A 23,643-nucleotide genomic window follows, 5' to 3' on the forward strand; every position below is an offset into this window, starting at 1 on the left:
TTCAAAATATAAGGTCCAGAAAATACTTCTGTAAAGACATTTTGCAAGTCTAAATACATTCCCAATAAGGGAGTTTAAAGAGAGCACATGGTACAAATGACCCCAAATATCCACAGATCTTAATTTACAAATGGAGAAGTTCCACGTTGAGCATCTTAGAATAATAACTGCCAAAGTCCTAGATGTGATTCATGAATACCTTTTGTTTTACCTCTTGAAAAGAATATTTCCACCTGCGTATCATAGAATGTACCGTTGGTGCATAAATGAATAATGTTACATAACTTTCCTGAGCGCATAATCCAGTATTCACTCAGTGTGGGTTTTACCATTTTGGTACAAATGACCTTTATCTGCCCATGCGCAGATTGTAATCTATGAACTGGCTTATTAGCATAAAAGTGACTCCTGATCAGATTGTCTTGACGCACACGCATGCATGGTATACCTTTATAAAAGGGGGGGGGGGGGGGGGCAAATTACCATGTATCATATAATGATAATTTCATTATTTGATACCGTGGTCAACATGCTGGTTCGAATGGTGGATGGTAATTTGGACCAAAAAAAAAACATGGTTACCATGGTACTTTTTTGTTTTATATGCTATATTTCCTTCATATCCATTTGTCCTTAGACTACCTGATGAAGGTTTGGAGGTTGCTTTTATTCATTCTATATTAAGTTTTACACGAATTATTTTAAAGTTTAACCTTGAGGTTGCTCCTGTGGTTTTGGTTTTTGTTGGTCCTAAGGTTGCTGCTGCTGCTGTGGTGGTTGTTGCTGTACTAGCTGCAGCTTGTTCACCTTGTGATTGTTGATGTTGTGGTTGTTGCTGTTGTTGTTGCTGTGGTGGTTGTTGCTGTTCTATAGCTGCAGCTTGTTCACCTTGTGATTGTTGCTGTTGTGGCTGTTGCTGTTGTTGTTGCTGTGGTGGTTGTTGCTGTTCTATAGCGCTGCAGCTTGTTCACCTTGTTGTTGCTGCTACTGCTGTTGTGGTTGTTGCTGTTCTTGAGCTGCAGCTTGTTCACCTTGTTGTTGCTGCTACTGCTGTTGTGGTTGTTGCTGTTCTATAGCTGCAGCTTGTTCACCTTGTTGTTGCTGCTACTGCTGTTGTGGTTGTTGCTGTTCTTGAGCTGCAGCTTGTTCACCTTGTTGTTGCTGCTACTGCTGTTGTGGTTGTTGCTGTTCTATAGCTGCAGCTTGTTCACCTTGTTGTTGCTGCTACTGCTGTTGTGGTTGTTGCTGTTCTTGAGCTGCAGCTTGTTCACCTTGTTGTTGCTGCTACTGCTGTTGTGGTTGTTGCTGTTCTATAGCTGCAGCTTGTTCACCTTGTTGTTGCTGCTACTGCTGTTGTGGTTGTTGCTGTTCTATAGCTGCAGCTTGTTCACCTTGTTGTTGCTGCTACTGCTGTTGTGGTTAATTGTTGCTGTTCTATAGCTGCAGCTTGTTCACCTTGTTGTTGCTGCTACTGCTGTTGTGGTTGTTGCTGTTCTATAGCTGCAGCTTGTTCACCTTGTTGTTGCTGCTACTGCTGTTGTGGTTGTTGCTGTTCTATAGCTGCAGCTTGTTCACCTTGTTGTTGCTGCTACTGCTGTTGTGGTTGTTGCTGTTCTATAGCTGCAGCTTGTTCACCTTGTTGTTGCTGCTACTGCTGTTGTGGTTGTTGCTGTTCTATGGCTGCAGCTTGTTCACCTTGTTGTTGCTGCTGCTGTGGTTGTTGCTGTTCTATAGCTGCAGCTTGTTCACCTTGTTGTTGCTGCTGTTGCTGTTGTGGTTGTTGCTGTTCTATAGCTGCAGCTTGTTCACCTTGTTGTTGCTGCTGCTGTGGTTGTTGCTGTTCTATAGCTGCAGCTTGTTCACCTTGTTGTTGCTGCTGTTGCTGCTGTTGCTGCTGTGGTTGTTGCTGTTGTTGTTGCTGTTGTGGTTGTTGCTGTTGTTGTTGCTGTGGTGGTTGTTGCTGTTCTTGAGCTGCAGCTTGTTCACCTTGTTGTTGCTGCTACTGCTGTTGTGGTTGTTGCTGTTCTATAGCTGCAGCTTGTTCACCTTGTTGTTGCTGCTGCTGTGGTTGTTGCTGTTCTATAGCTGCAGCTTGTTCACCTTGTTGTTGCTGCTGTTGCTGCTGTTGCTGCTGTGGTTGTTGCTGTTGTTGTTGCTGTTGTGGTTGTTGCTGTTGTTGTTGCTGTGGTGGTTGTTGCTGTTCTTGAGCTGCAGCTTGTTCACCTTGTTGTTGCTGCTGTTGTGGTTGTTGCTGTTCTATAGCTGCAGCTTGTTCACCTTGTTGTTGCTGCTACTGCTGTTGTGGTTGTTGCTGTTCTATAGCTGCAGCTTGTTCACCTTGTTGTCGCTGCTACTGCTGTTGTGGTTGTTGCTGTTCTTGAGCTGCAGCTTGTTCACCTTGTTGTTGCTGCTGTTGTGGTTGTTGCTGTTCTATAGCTGCAGCTTGTTCATTTTGTTGTTGCTGCTGCTGCTGTTGTGGTTGTTGCTGTTGTTGCTGTTGTTGTTGCTGTTGTGCTTGTTGCTGGGCTTGAGATTGTTGCGGTTGTTGTGCTTGTGGTGGCTGCTGGTTCGCCTGGGCCTTCTCTAAATATACGTTTAACTGCATGGGGTCAAGGGTCGAATCATGTGGAGGGGGAGAGAGAGAGAGAGAGAGAGAAGAATCATAATGAAAAGCCGACCAAAAATTGTAGAAAAAAAATAAGCAAATCAAATAAAGGGAGAGAAAAACCGTGCAAAAGATTTTCCTCACCAATAGAGAGTGGGAAACCCCTCCTAACAAATCTACACCCCCCCCCCCCCCGCCTCCCTAGGCTGCCACCCGAATCAACGAAAGCTATATGCTATCAAGTTTAAGCAGCAATCATTTACAGTATAGTAATTAGGGTACCGAGATTTATGTATTCAAAGATACATATAATTTTATTTGAGCTATGGATTGATTATTATGGTAGAACTAATTTATCCAGATGTCAGATTTAACACCGTTTGGTCGATGGCGAATCAATGAAGCCAGCTGATGTTCATTTTGGGTTAAACACTGATTTAATTCTCCTCTCTCTCTCTCACACACACACACTCTCTCTCTCTCCCTCCTTCTCGTTCTCTGCCCCTCTCCTCTCTTTCTCTCTCTCTCTCTCTCTCTCTCTCTCTCTCTCTCTCTCTTAGATTAAAAGAAGTATAAGTGATAATATTAAACTGTTTGAATATCGGTGATATTATGTCCAGGGCATAAAGGGCATTTGACATTAAGTTCACGTTTTGCTTTAAAATGATGCCCAGTCGGTTATATCTAATTACACTTCGAATATACATGTATATAAGTTGCGTCTAAATGAAATATTATCACAAATATTTGCACCTCGCCGTGTTTAACAACTGTCTTTTTCTCTTCACATAATGGCTGCCAGATCATGTGCAATGAAATATGGTTCGACGAGTTATTTAAATTATTCTAATTTATCATTTTCACAAAGTTTATCCATATGGCAATCTGACAACCATATTTGTATATTTGTAACGAACAGTGGCGTGTCCAGACCTTGGCTTCAGGAGGGACAAAACATTTCAACTTAAAAAAGAGGGTCCTGGTTTGCGTCATTGGGGGTGGGGGGGGGGGGGGGGGTGGGCTTCGCTTAAAATGACTCATTTGCGCAAGAATATGTCAGCCTAAATGCAACCACACTATCAGACCTGGGGGGGGGGGGGTGTTTCACAAAGATTTTAAGTCAAACTTAACTCTAAGTTGGACTTAACAATTATGGAAAGCCGTTAGCATCATTGATAATATTTTGAAAACATTATTTTCAAAGGCATAGAATGTTGATTCAAATCATTCATATTTTCTATTATCTTTGGAGATTTCATGTTCTTGATGTGGAATTTATTAAAAGTCTAAAATACTTTAATTTCACTTTTGAATGTATTTCATTATAAGGCTATACAAAATTAATAGCTCTCCATAAATTTTAAGTCCAACTTAGAGTTAAGTTTGACTTAAAATCTTTGTGAAACACCCCCCCCCCCCCAGGTCTGATAGTGTGGTTGCATTTCCTTTTCTTGGTTGGATATGTCAATAGGGGCGTATCCGCCCCCCCCCCCATTTGCCCCTCCTTCAAATATGCCAGTGTTAACTTAAAAACAACATTTAAATGGGGAAAATCGTTACCAGTTTTACCTTTTCAACTTTATGCCTCAAATCGAAATTTTGGTTGTTTAATTCATGAACTCTGGTTTCTGCTTTTTGCTGTCCATCTTTAGCTGCCCCTGCTTCATCGAGTGAGCTTTGTAATTCACTTCTAACGCCTTCAATCTCAGCCTGAATGAAAAAAGAAAGAAATTCAACCAAGATTTTTTAAAGGCAAAGACAATCGTCTTTTGAAAAAAATAGTGACCTTTAAAGCCCCACTGCACTACTTATAGCTACTTGAGCCATCTTTATAGCAAACAATGCCTAATCGGTGACCGCTGGTCCCACATGGTTCCCTTTTTTAAACGTTAATTAAGAGCTGATTTGATGAGATAATCACCTGCAGTGACCATGGCAGGGAGGTCTAATCCCAGATGGGCAAATTAGTGCAGCTAGAATTTATGTCTAGCTCCCACGTCCCATACTGTAGGTATCAAAGAATGAATTTTCCTCAAATCAAAATAAGATCCTGCGGCCCCCAAGCAATATTGTTCATTTCTAAACTTTACTTTCATCATTCAAGCACAAATTAACCCAGCATTGGATTATAAGTAATGTTATGCCTTGGTTCATATTTTACGAATTTACCCGACCCTGCGTCTGAAATCATTTTTTGCAATTGAAATTCAGACTACAGGTTTATTTTTAGCCCATCCAGCGACAGGTTTATATTTTACTTAAAGGTACTATGTCCCATTTGCCGGCCAAAAAAATGAAAAGGTTACATTCCAACGGCATTTGAAATATAATACTAATTTAGAGCTTCCCTAAAAAAGAGGGGCTTGAAAATGTCTTAAGTGGAAAAACAACAACTATTAGTTGTCGAATCGACTTAAGAGTTATAGAACCAGTAAGTAATAGTCTGATTTTCAGACCATTATACCGAATGGTCATACGTTTTATGCTGCGCAAATATTTAATCAGTTTAATTTTGGCCATTACAAGAAGTGGGTTATTGATGTAGACAAATGCTCATGTACCTTTTACAGCTCATTTTATTTATGTTATTACCAAAGAAAAACAAGCCAGTCAGTCTCTCTCAATAGTGGCTGACAGTGAAGTCTAGCAAGTAAACGGGTTTCCTTGCATAATTTGAATATTAGGACACTGCTAACGTTTAAATTTCACAGATAGGACATAACATGACATATTCATAATACCTGAAAAGTTCTACAGAATTTGATGTTGGCTGCAAAAGGGACGTAGTATCTTTAAACACTGCCTTTTGAGTTTTTGGAATAAATTCTAGAAATCACGTAAGAAATATACCTGACATGAATATGTTAGACGTAACAAACACATTTTTCTTTTCAACAAATCCATCAAGGAGATATAGCATGCAGATTCAGGAAAGCCCCATCACTAAATAATTTTAAATCAAAACTGAAAACTCACTTGTTCATATAGTATGTATAGCACAGCATTTACGAGCTCTTGCAGCGCAATAGAATATATCCACATAGTTATTACGCTTTACAAATGAATATTATTATTTTATTATTATTCAGAATTGTTATTACCACTCTCCTTTCGAGCTCTGTCGTTAGCTCCTTAAGTTTTCCCTCCTTTTCGGCCAAAGCCTTTTCGGCGCCCTGCTTCTCCCCGTCACAGTCCTTCCTCACTTGCGCCGCCTCGTCCTCTTTCTTCCTCAGCAACGCATCACTGTTGCTCTTCGCCTCGGAGGTGGTCTTGAACCTCTCGGCAAGCTTCTGGAGCTCCTCGCCGATGAGCTCCCGGTCGGTGGCCACGGCGTCGAGCTTCTCCTGGAGTTCGACGTTAAACTCGACGAGGGCGTTGGCCTTGCGTTGTGTTTCGACTGTGATCATGACCGAGATGAAGATGAGCACGACGGAGAGGAGGATGATACACTTGGTTTGCATAGGGTCTTTCATGTTTGTTTTCCGCAGCTGCTAATGGTGACGGTTAAATTTAGAATTGCCTGCAATGCGTGATAGAAGAAAAAGAACTAATTCAATTATTATGATGCTATATGATATAGTGGTGGTTATTTTACCTGACAACTAAAGAAAGCAATAAATGCTTGTTAGTAAACAACCAGAAGGACGACGGCTTATGTCCTCTCCGAGGGACTTGGTAATGAGGATTAATGCCTTACCAAAGGGCACTATAGCGCATCGACTTGGTTTCGAACCCGGGTCACCGGATAACGAGACCACTGCTCTACCGACTGAGCTATCTCGCCATTCAGGTCCAGTGTGGAGTATTTTAAGGTTCCATATTAGGATTGATCATAAAACTCTACATTGTGCAAACATAATAGTAATAACATTCCCCAAAGATTTGTCTTGGTTTCTAAAAAAAAAAATCTAAAATAGGCATCATAATTAGTAACTTATATGATATGAATTACTATAAAGCAACAACAACGATAATGGCGATGATAATGATAGCAACAATAATATTAATGATGATGATGATGATGATGATAATAATAGCAATATCAATAATAAAAATAAACATTATATTAAACATTATAAGAACAACAGCAACAATAATGATAATGATAATACTTATTTATGATATAATAATTATGTCAAATGTAGCAGGAAAATGTAGATTTCTAGATTTGTTCTTTTTGACTGTCAATCTCGTTGGATCTTGTTGGATCTATGAATTTGAATTAACCTTTTTTGATACACACTGTATAGAATAATCTAATTCAAGCCTCCCTGTTGCATTTTTCATTAAAGACTTATGAAATCAAAGGGAAGACAACTGATCTTCACCATCATTTTAAGGCGAAGCCTTTATTCAGTGAAGTGTGGAGAGGCCACCTTATTTATTTGTATTATATTTGTTTATCTTTTTATTTATTTATTATTTCAAGCATTCTTGCTTATGATAGTTGGCCTCTGCATTTATCTTGATTATTTTACATACCTCCATACTTTCAAGCTTTCAATTAATATATTGTATATATATATGCATTTTTATGTGTTTGTGATTCAAGTTGTCACTCTTTATGTCAATCAATTATATTATATACTATTATTGTTATTTGAATGTTTTACATTTGATTTATCAATAAATGCAGAAACATCTGCTTAAAAAAAATAATCTTACTTTCTGAAATGTATACGGGTAGTTCATTTTCACCAATAGCGGTTGACTTCCAAGTTCAATAACAATCGTCATGAATATAAACCCGAAACAAAATACAAATTATATGGTATCCTCATAATAAATGTGAACCTTTCAACAAAATACTGTTCAGATTCAGATTTCAGATTCAGATTTAGATTTTGTTGTCCACGTTAAAAACACAGATATTTGGCCTCCACTGGCAGAAGACAACAATGAATAACATAAGAATACATAAATGTGCACAAAACAAATACATCAATTAGATTAACAAACAGTTGAATACATGCTGCCAAGAGTAAGAGGAGATAGCAGAGCAAGATGAGAAAAAATGAGAGAAGGAAGGAAGCTGAGCAAGAAAAGACAGTAACGTAGGTAAAGGAAAGAGAGAATAAAACCGATTGCATAACACGTTGTTACGACTCCAAAGTAACATCTGCTTTACTAAAGGTAAAAACACAAAAACAATTCATCTGTATCAACCCATGGGTTCTTAGAAATGAGCAAGAATAGGCATCAATCCGTTCACACATTTCACATCACATACAATTACCGTTTAACGTTATTAATTGTTAAACAGGTGGATGGAATTCGGAATGAAGGACTGTCTATAGCGACATCGAGACGTTGCATATTAGTTATATCGTAGAACAAAATATGGACGGCGATCTGCTTTTAAATCAGGTGAAATGTAGTCATTAATTTGGTATATCTTGACTTTTTTGAAAATAGCTTCATATATTTCGGAAGCCCATAGCCAAAGTAGGAATTCGATCTTCGCTCCCACCAAAGGTCCACACTGTCTTGAGATTCCAAAATTGCCAGATACATATTTAAATAGCATATAATATTACAAGTTTGAATTCTTTGTTGTTCAATAATAAACAAACAATTATTGTTGTTCAATAATAAACAGTGATTGTTTGTAATTAATAAAGCTTTTGGATATACAAACTACATACTAATGAAAATTTAAATATCTTTGACATGATGCAATTCCTCCAATTTGAAAAGCCTCGTATCATCCTTTACGTTCAGGTGCCAGGTATACGCGTATTGTTTATTGATTATGTGCAATGAGCTTTCTTTGTAGCAATAGGGACTTTTAGATTTGCACAACGACAACGTGGATTGCTACGACCGACGTCCTTTTAATGCACTGCCTTGAATGGACGTCACACGTATCAGTCCACACAAAATAATCTGAAAGTCCCTATTAATAATTTAAAAAAAAGGATACGTCTTACAAAAAAACAATGATAACGTTACAGTTGTGAAATAGATTCTTGTGAAATTCCCACCGACTTCAAGAGACACTGCCTTTGTAATTTCATTGAGGATGGTTGAGTACTTTGTAAGATGTTTTAAGATGTTGCCAATCAAAAACTCGTTGTATTTGTTGAGACACCCCATACATGCGTATTGGTTCGCTTACTGGCGTTAAATGAAACATATAAACATACTTTATTTACGGAAGCCCATTAGTGCCACCATACGAAATAAAAATTTAAGAGGAATTATCTGGCGGCCGCCAGTTAATTATCTGGCGGCCGCCACTTAATTATCTGACGGCCGCCAGTTAATTATCTGGCGACCGACAGTTATTTATCTGGCAGCGTCCGCCATTTAATTATCTGGCGGCCGCCAGATAATAATTAACTGGCGGCCGCCAGATAATTCCTCTTAAATTTTATTTCGTATGGTGGCACTAATGGGCTTCCGTATTTATTAGCAGCCCGGCCGGCCCCCACTCAGTGTTATTTAGGGTACGCATATGCTCGTACCCTCTTTTTAAAAGCACCCCCTATCTGAGGACTGCCAACATTTCCGAACCCCCCTTTCGCGGGCTTTTTGCGGGCTTTTCCTGCCTTGGAGACCCCCCTAAATCAGGAAAAATGCTCAATGTACCCCACTAAATTCGGAATAATTTCTCAGGATTCCAAAGAGATGAGAGAAAAAAAGAAAAACACCCCCTTTTTAAAGAAATCTCCGGGTGAAAAGTCAAATACACCCCTTTTTTTACAAATCTCGGGCCGGACTTTGTCGCACGAAAAGTACCCCTTTACCGGACATTTTGGCAACACGCATGCGGTCATTCCGACCTCTGAGTGGGGGGGGGGGGGGGGGGGCCGGGATTAGCAGTCAGCTAAAATCGAATCAAATGAGAAAAGACGATCATATTGCATTATTGCCATTTGATAAACAGTTGTATTGTCTCTAACATTTCATTTTTTAGTATAGCAGCCCTAAAGAATGAACAAATTACAAAACAAGTACAGACAATTTGGACAATAAACTGTTTATCAATTGGCAATAAATGGTGTCATTCGCATTAATACTTGCAAACTGGAGTAGTTTCAAGGCTATGAAACGAGCAGTAGCCAGATTTGACAAACTAAAAGTGTATTATATGTACTTATCGATTCGACACATTCTCAGACTCACCCACACACGCACACACTCAAACAATCATACAGTGTACATGTATATATATATATATAGAGAGAGAGAGAGAGAGAGAGAGAGAGAAAAGAAAAAGAGATATAGAGGTTGAAAAGGTTCAACTTTATTAGTAGATGTTGTACAGTCTGTTTCGACGAAGGCTCATCTGCAACTATAATAGGCAAATGTATATATATATATATATATATATATATATATATATATATTCGCTTGTCAAGTTTGGAAAGTAAATGGGTTTCCTTGCATAATTATTTGAATGTTAGGACACTGATAAATGTTTAAATTTTACAGATAGGACAAACGTGACATGTTCATAATTCCTGCAAAGTTCTACAGAATTTGAAGTTGGCTGCAAATGGGACATAGTACATTCGTGACATAATGCAAATTGTTGGATATAAAGCATGAACCTCCTCTTCTATATCATTACATATATATATATATATATATATATAATTTTTGTTTTGATATATAACTAGTCTATTATGAAAACCAAGTAACATCTTAGACAGCGAAAACATCAAGAGAGTATGATTTTTTTTTTAAAGCGGAAAGAAGATGTATAGAACTCGTTATATTCATGATAAAAACATAGCTATCTAATTAAGGTCAGACATTGCAATATTGAGTCATATTTCTAAACAAAATGGCTTTCGAGAAAAACGAATGTCCACTATTAGATTTAGCGGTGGGAGATTACAAAAAAATGGGGTAATTAAATGAAATAATTATGGGTGCATGCAAACAGTTAATAATTATACAACATAAACTGAATTTCTTATGTATTAATATGATGACAAGTTACCGACTGTATTATAAATTCAGTACAAAATTAGTAAAAATTTTGGTGACATGTTAATTATCAAAAAGTAATTTTATATAGACTTACCTCGATCGCACATCAGCCCAGAGATATTCCTCAATTATAATAGTAAAATTCTGGATGTAATCAATGGTCTCTCTATAGGACACATGCTTATGCTGAAGCAACGCAAGAGAGTTACTCTGGAGGGCTTGACAATTACATGCTGCAATAGCTACTCAAGAATAATGCTTCGCTGCATGCCACGTACGTCAATAGAACATCAGCAATGATAACGGGTCCACACCCATCGAAAGTATATGGTTATATTATTGGATGTTTACTTTTCTTGGAGTCGGACGAGCATAAAGGGTACCCGGATAAATACCCCCAAAGAGAAGATTTAAATTAACACGAATGGAGAGAGAGAGTTGTATAGTGAGGGATTGGGGACGTGCTGCATAAAAAGAGAGAAAGAGAGAGAGAGAGTATAGCGAAAGTATATAGAGAAGAGATTGCTAGAGAGAGAAAGGGAGAGAGAGGGAGGGAAATAGAGAATCGAAATAGAGAAGAAAGTAATTAGAGAAGAGATTGCAAGAGAGTGAGAGAGGGGAGAGAAAGAGAGAGAGAGAGAGAGAGAGAGAGAGAGAGAGAGAACGTGAGAGTGAAGAGACAGAGATTTAGAATAGGGGGCTAACACAATATTCACCGTTTATGCGTTAAAGCGAAAAAGCAAACAAGCATCGTTGATCTATTCTTATGCAAAATTGTAAGTCGCTCTTTTCCAGTGGTCAGGATTAAACATACAAAGACAGACAATGTCGGCACCACCGAAAGGCCCAATCATGTATGCACAGTAACAAGCATATAGAATTAACGACGAACCATTTTTCAAGAGGGGACAGTTATGGTAAAGGTGAAAACTGATCGACCCCTCGGTACAACAGCTGTGCTGCACTGGCACAGCTGAGCAGGGCGATCCATCATATCACATCTCCCTGATCAAATGTTATTTCTCATGTTTAATATCGTGTATAATTATTGTCATGTATATGTTTTTATATTGGTGAATACAATCAAATCAGACAAGCATTTTGTAACTAAACGCTACAATGTGTTTAATAAACACAGAGAGAAGAGAAGAGAAGAGAAGAGAAGAGAAGAGAAGAGAAGAGAAGAGAAGAGAGGAGAAGAGAAGAGAAGAGAAGAGAAGAGAAGAAAATAGAAGAGAAGAGAAGAGAAGAGAAGAGAAGAGAAGAGAGGAGAAGAGAAGAGAAGAAAAGAGAAGAGAAGAGAAGAGAAGAGAAGAGAAGAGAAGAGAAGAGAAGAGAAGAGAAGAGAAGAGAAGATTAAAGATAAACTTCAGTTCTGGTATTAAATGATAGCAAATAAATTCTCACAGAATCCAACAAGGCGTACACTGAATGTTCAGTTTGAAAAATGAATGACGTGCAACCCATTTTTGCACGTATCAGTCCACGCAAATCTAAAACTCCGTAATATAAGTTCATTTGTAAAAGTGATATATGAGTATTGTAAGAGTGAAAACTGTATATATGTGTATTAAATAACTTGATCAAGAAGGTTATGCTTCACAGGACCAAATGCGTCTTGAAGATCAACGATTGTCATGACATTTGACATCGTGGAGCAGTTCGTAGAGCCAGGCGCGGATGCAGGATTTCTTAGGGGTGGGGGCCCAAATTTGAAATCCATTTGAAATTTAGTGTGTTGAAATTTGAAAATCGTACAGGCCAATATTTCGCTCAGTGGTGGGGGGGGGGGGGGGGGGGAGTTAGTGAGCACTCATTTTTTTGTTTTGCCCTTGAAAATGTGAAAAATCGCTACCCCCCCCCCCCCCTTGAGCGCAAGGGGGGGGGGAGCATCTCCAAAAAAAAAAAATCCCAGGCCCCCCCCCCCCGGATCCGCCACTGGGTCCAGGGGGCGGTCTTCCTCAAAAGCTCAGGGTTTTTTTTACATCAAATTATCGTCGGATGAGCATAACTTTATACCTTATTTATGATACTGGCAGGTCACGAACGGAGTCCCCAAAAACTCACGGGTTTTTGGCATAAATTACGGTCATATGAACATATTTTGATACTCTATTTGTGACACTGGCAGGTCACGAATTTGCATGGGGTCCAGGAGGCGGAGCCCCCGGAGGCTCAGGGATGTTATGCAATAGATTACAGTCATATGAGCATCCAGGGGGCCGCCTTAGGGCCATTCGTTGGGTTTGGGAGGCAGAGCCCCGAAAGCTCAGGGCTTTAGGCATTTAATTACGTCAGATGAGAATAATTATATCCTTATTTGTGACACAAGCAAGTAACTAATTGGCGTGGGGTCCAGGGGAGGAGCCCCCTGAAGCTCAGGGGTTTAGGAATATCATCACGGTCAGATAAGCATGCAGGGGCCCGCCTTAGGGCCCCTGTAGGGGTCGAGGGGTGGAGCCCCTGAAACTAAGGGGTTTTAGGCATTTGATTACGGTCAAAGATGAACATATTTTGATACCTTATTTGTGACACTGGCAGGAAACAAATTGGCGTGAGGTCCAGGGGGCCGAGACCCCAGAAGTTCGGGGGTTTTAAGCATTGAATTATCGTTAGATTAGCATCAAGCCGTCCGCTTAAGGGCCCTAGGTGGGTTCCAGGGGGCAGAGCCCCCGAAAGCTCAGAGGTTTGGGCAATAAATAACGGTCAGATGAGCATATTTTTATACCTTATATGTGACACTGACAGGACACAAATTGGTGTCGGGTTTAGGGGGCGGAGCCCCCAAAAGCTCATGGGTTTTATACATCAATTTATCGTCAGATGAGCATACTTTTATACCTTATTTCTGGAAAGTCACGAATTGGCGTGGGGTCCAGGGGTCAGAGCCCCCAGAAGCTCAGGCGTTTTGGGCAATAAATAACGGTCAGATGAGCATATTTTTATATTATGTGACAGGACACAAATTGGTGTCGGGTCCACCGGGGGCGGAGCCCCCAGAAGCTCAGGGTTTGATACATCAATTTATCGTCAGATGAGCATAATTTTATACCTTATTGTGACACTGGCAGGTTACGATTTGGCGTGGGGTCCAGGGGTCAGAGCCCCCGGAAGCTCAGAGGTTTTTGGGCAATAAATTACTGTCAGATGAGCATATTTTGATACCTTATTTGTGACACTGGCAGGACACAAGTTGGTGATGGGTCCAGGGTTATAATTGGTCATAAGGTTAGGGGTTTTATACATTAAATTATCGTCAGATGAGCATATTTTGGCCCGTGACACCGGAGTGGCGTATCGTGCATTGATACATCCCCCCCCCCCCCACACACACACACACACAGTAATGCCACCTTGCGTTGTCCCATTACAATGCTATGTATAAAAATATCACATCGCTTTGATTTAGCAGCATGAACCCGACGGACACACATGCTTTTTTCACAGGATGTTCTGCTACAAGCGCTAATACCGTGGCATGGCGTGTACCAGGGTTTTCAGAGGACCAGTTCTCATATTTCGAGGACAGCAGTGTTTAGATCTACGAAATTCATGCAATCTCCGTAGAATAAGTGGTAAGATTTGATTGTTTCACCCATTTCTTTCCTGCTAGCTGATAATCGTGAGGTAATCGTGCAGACAAATCTGGAAAATGTCGTGTATTGTCCCACATGTAGGTTTTTATGTTGTGACTACACGTATGATGACTCTGTAGTTAGTTCTTCTTCTTCTTCTTCCAGTATAGTACAGTCCGCCGTTGGCGTATTATCGTACCTTGTGTTTGTCAAGTGCCGAGTGTACAGTGCAAGTAAAAAGGTTCTACAAGAATTCTATGTGCAGCTAAAAAACAGTCTGAAGCTCAACGGAGCTTGATGTGTTGCACCTTCTGCTTGAAAAGTTCCAAAGAGGTGCAATCGACGACAGCAGATGGTAAGGAGTTCCACAGTCGGATAGTACCAGGGGACAACTCAGCCCAGCTGCAAAAACGGTCATTTTTTGTCATTTTACCCTAACTCTAACCCTAACCCTAACCCTAAGCCTAAACATGCAAAAAATGACTGTTTTTGTACCTGGCCAGTGACAATTGATGACACCTAAATAGCAGTTAAGTACATTTTTTTCAACTTACAGCAGGCCTTAAATAATCGACGGCCCTGGCCGTCGATGCCCCTATGACTGGCCGCGGTGCCCTCCCCAAAAAAGATATATTCACGGCCAAAAAGGCCGTGCCCTTTTTTTCAAACTGGCCGACGTGCCTTTTTTTCCAACTGGACGTGCCCTTTTTATTTTAAATTTGCGCACATAAAACCACCAATTGCGCCCATAATCATCTAAAACTAGACGGCAAGGCGCAAGTGTTTTCCGTGAAAATGCGCCCATAAATTATTAGAACAGTAAAAATACACGAATCACGAACAGTTTGCCGCCCACGAGCTCTCTTCTAGCTTCGTATTTAGTGCTTTAATAAGGCGCAAGTGCCGTGAAAATGCGCCCTTTGTTATTATATAGGCAATGCGCTAGCGCACGTACGTACGTACGTTCATATTATGCGATCGCATATGGTGCATGCTGTTGACGCACGCACGTACGTACAAATCGAAGGCCAGAATCAAGAAAACAAATCGTCAAATGGAGAAATAAACAAGCATTCAAATAGTCATTAGAGATCTGTCGAGGTTTGTTTGTAGGCCTAGTTTATTATTTTATCTCAAATAGAATTTAGAATTATCTTATTAATAAGTTAAGAACACCTACGATGTTCTCGATCGTAGTTACTCTCATTTTGCCACCAGCCGACCTCGCTTCAAAAAGCTACCCCGCCAGCTTCCCAAGACGAACGTTTCGAGTCCCGGTAAAATTCCGAGGGTGCATCGGTTTCGCTGGCAAACTTCCAGCCCGACAGCTTCCCACCAAAAGTGGCGAGAGTGTGTGTGCGAGGAACGATTTTGGTTTCGTGAATGCACGTTACGCAACTGAGCTGAGCGTGTCACTTTCAGCTGTCGAATGTCTATAAGGACATTTTTACATCTTATTTCATTAGTTAGGCCTATGTAGACCTTTCTATACAACAGTTAAAAAGATAATTTCTTCAAATTTGCTCCTACTACCGAGAGAGTGGCGGAAGGTTTGTGTGTGAGGTGCGATTTTGATTTGGAATACCCGGCCCGGTAAACTTGCCAATTAAGTCCTTCTGACTTTCGATGTTTGTGAAATTGACAATTTATTTATTCATTTGCTCATCAATATTTTTAGTTATCTTTCCTGTTCATATTGTTAAGATTAAAAAGTTATTAAATTGATCGTTCGATCTATTCACATTATGAAATTAACATTTGTAGACTCTCTTTGAACTTATGATTAGATAAGCGGCCTATCTGTTTTTGGAAAATTGCCCCTTGCTCTGGTAAATTCCCGTGGCAAAGGGCAACTTAAAAAAAAATTGCCCCTTGCTCCTGGCTGCTAAATCTAAGGCTTGCGGGCCACCGCCTTGTTTGCAGGCGCGTAGCCAGAGTTTGGTGTTTGGGGGGGCACATACATGTAATCGATCGAGGTAAAAAAAAGGGGTCTACAAAATTTCAACCGATCCTGGAAATTTTAGGGGGGCACATGCCCCCGTGCCCCCCCCCCCCCCCCCCCCCCCCCCCGTGGCTACGCGCCTGCTAGTTTGTATGTACCGTAGACCTCTATACATTCTGTGAAGAAGCTGGTGCTAAAAGTCATGGGAAATTGATCCTGCACAAGTTTCATAAAATACACATGACATCTAACAAAAATAGAATCAATTTTTTTGGCCTCATACTCGATGCCCTTTTTGTAAAATATTTTGGCCTTGATGCCCTTTTTGTAAAAATATTTTGGCCTTGGTGCCCTTAAAAATATGAGGTACTCGAGGCCAAACTGGCCTTGCCCTAAAAATGACGAAATTTAAGGCCTGTTACAGATTAGTCTACTGTCAAACTTTGCTTACAGCCGCATTGGCATGATTGTATGCAGTCTACGCAATATCGTGTGGTGTGTGTATTTGTGTATGGGTCTAATAATACCTGACTCACAGCAAGCATGCAGTGCTAGAGGTCAATACGCATTAGCATTGACTCTCTATGCTTTGCTGGAGTGCATGGCCATGGTGTCCAAAGTCCGCGCACATTAAAACAAATTTAAAAATCAGAATGTGGTATTCGAACTATTATTTCTCATATTTTACTTAGATTTATTTGGGTTAATAACTGCCAAAATAGACATTTTGAAACTGCAAATTGCAAATACAGAATTCAGAAATAGATTTTTTTGTAGTTCTAAGCAAAAATTGTTAAGAAAAATTCTGGCGATATCGCAATCTCAAAATTCTCATTCACAGATTAAATATCTGGATGAAAGCTATGTGGAGGTGTCGTGGTATAGGGGTTCATTCACTTAAAGTTGACTCTCAATCCAAGGGTCAAGGGTTCAGATCCCAGCCTGGCACTCACATCTTTTGACAAGACATTAATCTGCATTAGCCACTCTCCATCCAGGTGTATGTGTTACTAGATGTCAGGATTTATTCCTTGAAATGCACTGGGACATGTTGGAATGAATCACTCGGTTATACTATAATCTTAGCGGTTCGTTACATATGGGAAAAAGTAGCTTGGATATTTACATGTATGTATCTCTCAATGTCGTTCTACAGGGTCAAAGGTTGCTCATACCAACAGAGATGACACAAGCGGTCGCAGTCCATCACCGACTGATGCCAAACAGCCAGAAGATTCCATCCAAACTACAACCAAACCGCCCTCCTCCCATCATGCACCTGCTACCACCCGAGGACCGAGGCGGAAGAAGGTTGGAGAGGCCGTGCAGGAGCGCAAGTTTTTCAGCCCAGAGTTCATGCCCCCCATGGGGCAGAGGAGCAAGTTGAAGGACTTTCTGGAGAGGGAAGATTGTTACAAGAGACGAGAGGTCTTAGATGTACCAGAGTTTTATCTAGGTAAAGAGATGATTTTTTTTTGTAATTGAAAAAAGAAATTTTTATTGAAAAAGTAAACAGATATAGGCAACAGATGTACATATAAGTATTTAAAAAAACGACTGAGCTACAACTACTTGATACTTCACTTTACTAATATATTTCGGACAAATAAGGTTTAAAATACCCCCAAAACCCATCACAACACAAAACAAGACAGTACTTCAGAACACGTCTTTACCCCGATTGTGAACATTTCTCTCCTCGTTTAGGTGGGGACGCCATAGTTTGACGATGTACAACAGAAATGAACATGTCTGAAATGCAAGCTCAATTTACCATTCCTATCTGAAATCATTAATTTTGTTTTCTTCATCTATGTAACGTTATGTTTATGGACAGGCTTCTCCAGCATAGAATTGCTTATCCTTGATCTAAATTGAAAGAAATTTAACACAGATTAGTGAAAATTCAACAACATTTTGTTCATGAAAGCTTCTGGTTTTACAAAATTAATCTTGAATTTAAAAAATAAATCAATTTTAATTTAATGAACTAATTTTATGAAATCAAATTAGTTCAATATTGTTATATAATTTACCAAAACTCTAATTCACTCTGAGTCAAGGTATATGTATATCCAGTATGTGTAACTCCAAATTTTGAGTGCTGTTTCACTCTCAATCCCCCTTCTCTCCCCCCCCCCCCCTTGCTCTCGGTACAGGATCGATCCTAGCTGTAACAGTTTCTGACCCTCATGCTCCAGGGAAGGAAAATCGCTTTGTCGGCATTTGTATCGAGAGGAAAAACTACGGACTTGGTGCCAGTTTTAAGCTACGGAATTGTATCGATGAACAAGGTCAGTACGATGTGAGAAATGTATGTCTAGGAATATGTGGTTTAATACTTGTGAAAAGAAAAAAACAACATATGCTTTGTTGAAGCTGTATATTTGAAAACTTCTTTAAATAGGAATTCCACTATCATATTGTGTTGGTTTTAATAGAAGTAGAAAAATTAAAGATACCGGTCAGTGAAAGTTTGAGCAAAAACCGATTATAAATAAGAAAGATATGAATTTTTGAAAGTCCAATCAATCAAACACAAATTGGTAACTGTGTGACATATCTTGTGAAGTCTGCTCCCACTTGCCTTGTACTAAAAAACTTTTCAATCTTACATTTTCTCTAAATATGATTATTGCAAAGAGGTTTAAGAAATCTATTCCGTCATCAATAAGTAAGAAAAGGAAAGTTTATACAAGTTTTCGTACCAAGCAAACTGGAGAGGAGCTTGCAAGTTACATCACAGTGGTGCCGATTTGTGTTTCACTGATGACAACTTTAAAAATTCCTAACTTTCCTATTTTAAATGGGATTCGCACAAACATTCACCAACCGTTCTTCTCATTTTATTTAAACCAACTTAATATCAGGGTAGACTTCCCCTTGGATAGATTCTAGTTAAATGCAATTTTTTTATTACAGCACCGTAACTACTGGTAAAGAATTTCTTCCATTCCCTCGACTAAATTGATTCGTGTGCAACGGCTACAAAATTGGGCAGCCCGATTGATATTTCAGGTTTCTAGGGACCATCCATCTCGGCCACTCTTGAGATCATTACACTGGCTTCCTTTGAAACAAAGAATAATTTTTAAATTACTCTTGTTTGTATTCAAAATATTCAATAATCAAGCTCCACAATATTTACATACCTGTTTGAATTTATATACACCTACCAGGGCATTGAGGTCAGCCAGTGATCCTCTTCGTCTCACATATTCAGTTACCGCACATTAGCCGGTGATAGAACATTTACTTATCTGCTTCAAAATGTTGGAGTGATTTACCACTTAGAATCAGGCAGTCTCCATCAGTTCTTACCTTCAGAAAGGCCTTAAAAACACATCTTTTTGCAATTTGTAGTTGTAAGACTGTTTTTTTTCTAATTATATGTATTCATGTATTTTTTTATTTTCATTAACTGTAAGCGCTTTGGGCCTTATGGGAAAAGCGCGGTATAAGTAATACTTCTACTACTACTACTAATAATAATGATGTTGCTCAGTTCTACTTCAAGTACTCCTGACTCCTGACTTATATCTTCTTTGATTTTTCTGTCTCCTTCTTCATTTCCTCTCTTCCTTCTCGCATTTATTTTGGGGATTTCAAGGGGGCGAGGGAGGAGGGGGGGGGGGGGGTATCCGTATGTCCCCTTAGTAGCTACGCCCCTGCTAATCTCTACGCTCTACATCTATCAACCACAGGTATTGAGATCAACTATGAACTCTACAACCCCCTCATCAAAAAGATTGAGGTGATCAGACTTGAGAAGAGGCTAGACCGCCACCTCCTCTACCTCCGAGACGCCTTGCCTGAGTATAGCACCATAGATCCTGACATGACGACAATCAAACATCCCCCTGGAAGGCCAGTGCCTGTCAATGATGTGAAGGTAAATCAAGCAATTATAAACCAATGATTTCCAAAAATTCATGGAAATGCGTTGCTAGAAAAAATATCATGAGAGTATAATGCAATTCTGGTTTGGTTGACCGTTAGTGAAGCACCTCCATCACACTGGGAGTGATTATTCTAAAATGCACAGAGTGGGACGTCTTCATGTGTAAAAGATCGGTGGATATATTTGGGGGTCATTTGTACAAGTGCTATCTTCGAAGTGGCTTATTGTCCTGGGAGCTGATGTTTGGTCATCACAGAGAGGTCAAGCTGTACGACTTTATCGTATTTAGTACGATAATAAGAGTGAAATATGACAATACAATATCGCCTCTTGAAATACAATTTTTCATCTTAAAAAAAACAAAAACAACACCAAACAAATGAAAGCGCAAACATTTTACTTGACCGTTCTTACCAGTAAAACATTTTCTGAACATGTCTCCAGAATCTGATTTAAAAAAAAGGATATTCAGTCTGTTTTTTGTGTGTCAAGAGGTTGGCATCTCTGTCATCATCCATTCACCTATATCTTCAGGGATGCCAATTTTTTTAGGCAATTACCTGAATTCAGACCCTGGCAATTTATTTTCAGACCATAGTTAAGGCTTTTTTTGTGTACAAAATAGCTCATTCTAGGGGATTTTGAGGGCCTCTGATCAATTCTAACTAGCATCCCTATATCTTGACGTTTCTCCTCCTCGCACAGGTAAAGATGAAGCCGAAGCCTTGGCACATGCGATGGGAGCGCTTCGGCTTCCAGGGCATCGTCATGACGGAGGTGCTGTCGGAGGAGAAGATCGAGGAGGGCAAGACGTGGGAGCGGCCGGAATACAAGAAGATGGACCTCATCAACCTATACAAATCAAGCTCCCATGGCAACGAGGAGAGGGCCAGGATCGCTGAGGAGTTTGAGAAACACGTGCAAGGTCTGAGGAGGAGGGTGAAGAAGAAGTCAAGTGCTGGCTCGTAGCGGGATCGCCAGGGGGACAGGGGGGTGTTTCGCAAAGATCCCAAGTTGATTTATCTCTAATCTCTTATCTCTAAGTTGGACTTAACAGTTATGGAAAGCCAATAGCATCTTTGAAAATAAGGCATAAAATGTTGATTCAAATCATTCATATTTTCTATTATCAACGAGATTTCATGTTCTTGATGTGGAATTTATGAAAAGTCTAAAAAACTTAAATTTTGCTTTTGAATTTATTTTATTTTAAGGCTACAAATGGCTCTCCATACTGTTAAAGTGCAACTTAGAGTTAAGTTCGACTTAGGATCTTTGTGAAATACCCCCTGGACTGATAAAGACTTTTTATAGCTCTGGTGAAGATCAGGTGTGGACGCTTTAAGGTCCCTCAAAGACATTGTCAAACCTACATGCATGCACCAGGATGGACCATGGTTTTGAACAAATATTAAATCGACTGATGGAAGCAGGCCAGATGAGGAATAAGGGAAACAAGAGCTACGTTGTCAGCCAATAATTATTGGAGTTATGTGCCCCCTCCATCACACTCCCTTGCAAATGGTGAAAAACATGTCATCACTGAGAAAAGGGTGAAAACGAAATAGCGGCGGAATAGAAATGTTAAAAGAAGACGAGAGGCCTGTCCTCATCTGCTTGAGTTTGCCAAATACTGTAACTCGCTATTTTAAATATCCCGATCGCAAATTAGCCAGTTAATTTGCGTCCTCATCAGCCCATAGTTGCAATTTGATAGCGGGATATTTGGTCGAGAAAATATCTTGGTCTTGTTTCCAAAATATGTTGTCATTTGGGAAATAGTGGGCTAATTTGCGCCTGTCCGAGCTAATTTGTAATGAGCGTAGCGGTCTGGTGAGGACGCAATTTCAAACTTTGTGATAATATCCCAAGTCTGAAAAAGGCAGGTTATTTGGCAAACTCGAGCTGATGAAGTCAGGCCTTATAGGACCCCCATCCAGACCCATCCCCTCATGGGTGGGTTTGTTAATTCACATCCCACCCACCCAGTAAGACTGTTGCCCCGTCTCCCTCCCTTTGACTCATGTTTTACCACTATTGTCATCCAGTCTTTGTTATGTTTTTTTGTATTGCCTTTTTAGGCCTGATAAAAACCCGATTTAAATCGGTTTCCCGATTTTTTTTTATTTATCCCGATTTTTTCCCGATTTTTTTTTCTTCCCGATTTTAAAAAAAAAAAAAATCCAGATTTTTTTTTTTTTTTTTTACCAATTTTTTTTCTTCTTCCCTATTTTGTCCTGATTTTCCCGATTTCCCTCTTATTTTCTCTATTCTCTCTTATTTCCTCTATTCTTCGCTATTTTGCCCTATTTTTTCCCCAACTTTGTCCTAATTTTCTTACTCGAAAGGGGGAATGTTGTTAGATGCCATTTTCCCCCGCGAATCCTCTTTTTTTTGTTACTCAAGGGGGGCGTGGTTGAGGGGAAAACAAAAACCTATTTTTTTTGAGTGCTCACTACCACCCCTGCTTATGAAAAAATGATGAGAAATAATATAACAGTTAGTAAGTACCTTTTGAAACGTACATGTTTGATGCTAGCCTTAGGCAAATAATGATGATAACAGAGTATGCAGCATTCTACCTTAGAAAAGGTCTCATTTATATACAAGGTGATAGAGGATAAAGATTAACTATTATGATCATAAGTACAATGCTGCAGGAATTCCCAGGAAAGCATAATTATGTATTCATTTTAATTGATTTAATCAGAATTTAAGCAAAATTCAAAATGTGTATATTCGGCGAGCAAAGGGACTTGAGGCATTCATGGAAATAAATGACGGTGCAGTATTTTATTTAATTCATGTGTCTTTTGGGGGAAATGGGGGAATTCAACACTAGTTATGTACACCCCCCTCCCTAATAGCAAACATAATGGAATATTACAAAAGGCAGGCTTGACTTTCCAAAGTTGAGAGATCTTTCATAATTATATTTAATGATTTTAGATGACCGCCTCCCCTCCCCAAAGAGAAATTCACCAAGTAAAATCTTCACCTAAACCAAACTCTTTACTCTCCCAACTCCCGAAGAAGGTACCTACAAAAAATCTCAAATAAGGCTGGTGGCTAAGTAGCCATTTGAATGCTTCCCTTGCAAAAAAGATTTATACACTTAGAAATGGGTATTCTACAAAGTTGGGTATTGTGAGCAAACCACAATTCACTTTGTAGAGAAACTCTTGCTAGACAACCTTGAAATGAAGAAAAGTGTATCCTGTGCTGTGCTATGTGTATCCTATTTGTATCATGACCCCATGTTTTTGTAATGAAAATCAAACCGGATTCTGGGTCTGAATAAAAATTACCTTGTATTGTACATTACTGATTTACATGTCTCTTGTCCGTTTATGTGCATTTATTTTATAGTGTTCATATAAACTTCATAAATTGTGCTTAAAGAGAAGGTTTAGTTCTGGGAAGAGGTGAAAAATAATTTTATCATTATTGTTATTAAGCAAGTGTGGAAGAACATTAGATAGAACATGTTCCCTGAAAAGTATGGCTCTTCAAATGCCTTCATATGCTAAATATGGCATGTAACAGCATACAAATCAGGACAGATTTTTATGCCACATGTTAGTGTAGTCCCATATACATCTTTCTATGTGCAGTGCTTGTAACTTTACCAAGACTGGGCCAAATCTCTTATAATTTTGATGATTCTAGAACCTTGCAG

The 23,643-nt window shown here is 39.5% G+C and overlaps 3 protein-coding genes across 3 annotated transcripts; 1 reads left to right on the forward strand and 2 right to left on the reverse strand.

Moving 5' to 3' along the window:
• Window positions 1–464: 464 nt before the first annotated feature.
• Window positions 465–2,290, reverse strand: LOC105436905 (ataxin-8-like; the record flags this gene model as incomplete). The annotated part of the gene is made up of 1 exon (XM_011662954.2): window positions 465–2,290. A coding segment is annotated over one exon (291 nt), but the record flags the coding sequence as incomplete, so codon positions are not given.
• LOC105439016 (putative uncharacterized protein DDB_G0271606) lies at window positions 2,225–10,992 on the reverse strand. Its single transcript, XM_011667492.2, has 4 exons — window positions 10,641–10,992; window positions 5,707–6,125; window positions 4,175–4,315; window positions 2,225–2,599 (listed from the first exon to the last, which is right to left on the reverse strand). Exons 2-4 carry the CDS (start codon window positions 6,076–6,078, stop codon window positions 2,351–2,353), a joined length of 762 nt encoding a protein of 253 aa, XP_011665794.2. The 5' UTR covers window positions 6,079–6,125; window positions 10,641–10,992; the 3' UTR covers window positions 2,225–2,350.
• A 2,981-nt stretch (window positions 10,993–13,973) lies between these two features.
• Window positions 13,974–21,025, forward strand: LOC589881 (39S ribosomal protein L19, mitochondrial). The gene is made up of 5 exons (XM_030994454.1): window positions 13,974–14,121; window positions 17,220–17,519; window positions 18,223–18,357; window positions 19,768–19,955; window positions 20,670–21,025. Exons 1-5 carry the CDS (start codon window positions 14,025–14,027, stop codon window positions 20,931–20,933), a joined length of 984 nt encoding a protein of 327 aa, XP_030850314.1. The 5' UTR covers window positions 13,974–14,024; the 3' UTR covers window positions 20,934–21,025.
• The last annotated feature ends 2,618 nt before the right edge of the window (window positions 21,026–23,643 follow it).

Source organism: Strongylocentrotus purpuratus, unplaced genomic scaffold (genome assembly GCF_000002235.5).
Source record: "Strongylocentrotus purpuratus isolate Spur 01 unplaced genomic scaffold, Spur_5.0 spur5_scaffold_21, whole genome shotgun sequence".
Lineage (NCBI taxonomy): Eukaryota > Metazoa > Echinodermata > Echinoidea > Camarodonta > Strongylocentrotidae > Strongylocentrotus > Strongylocentrotus purpuratus.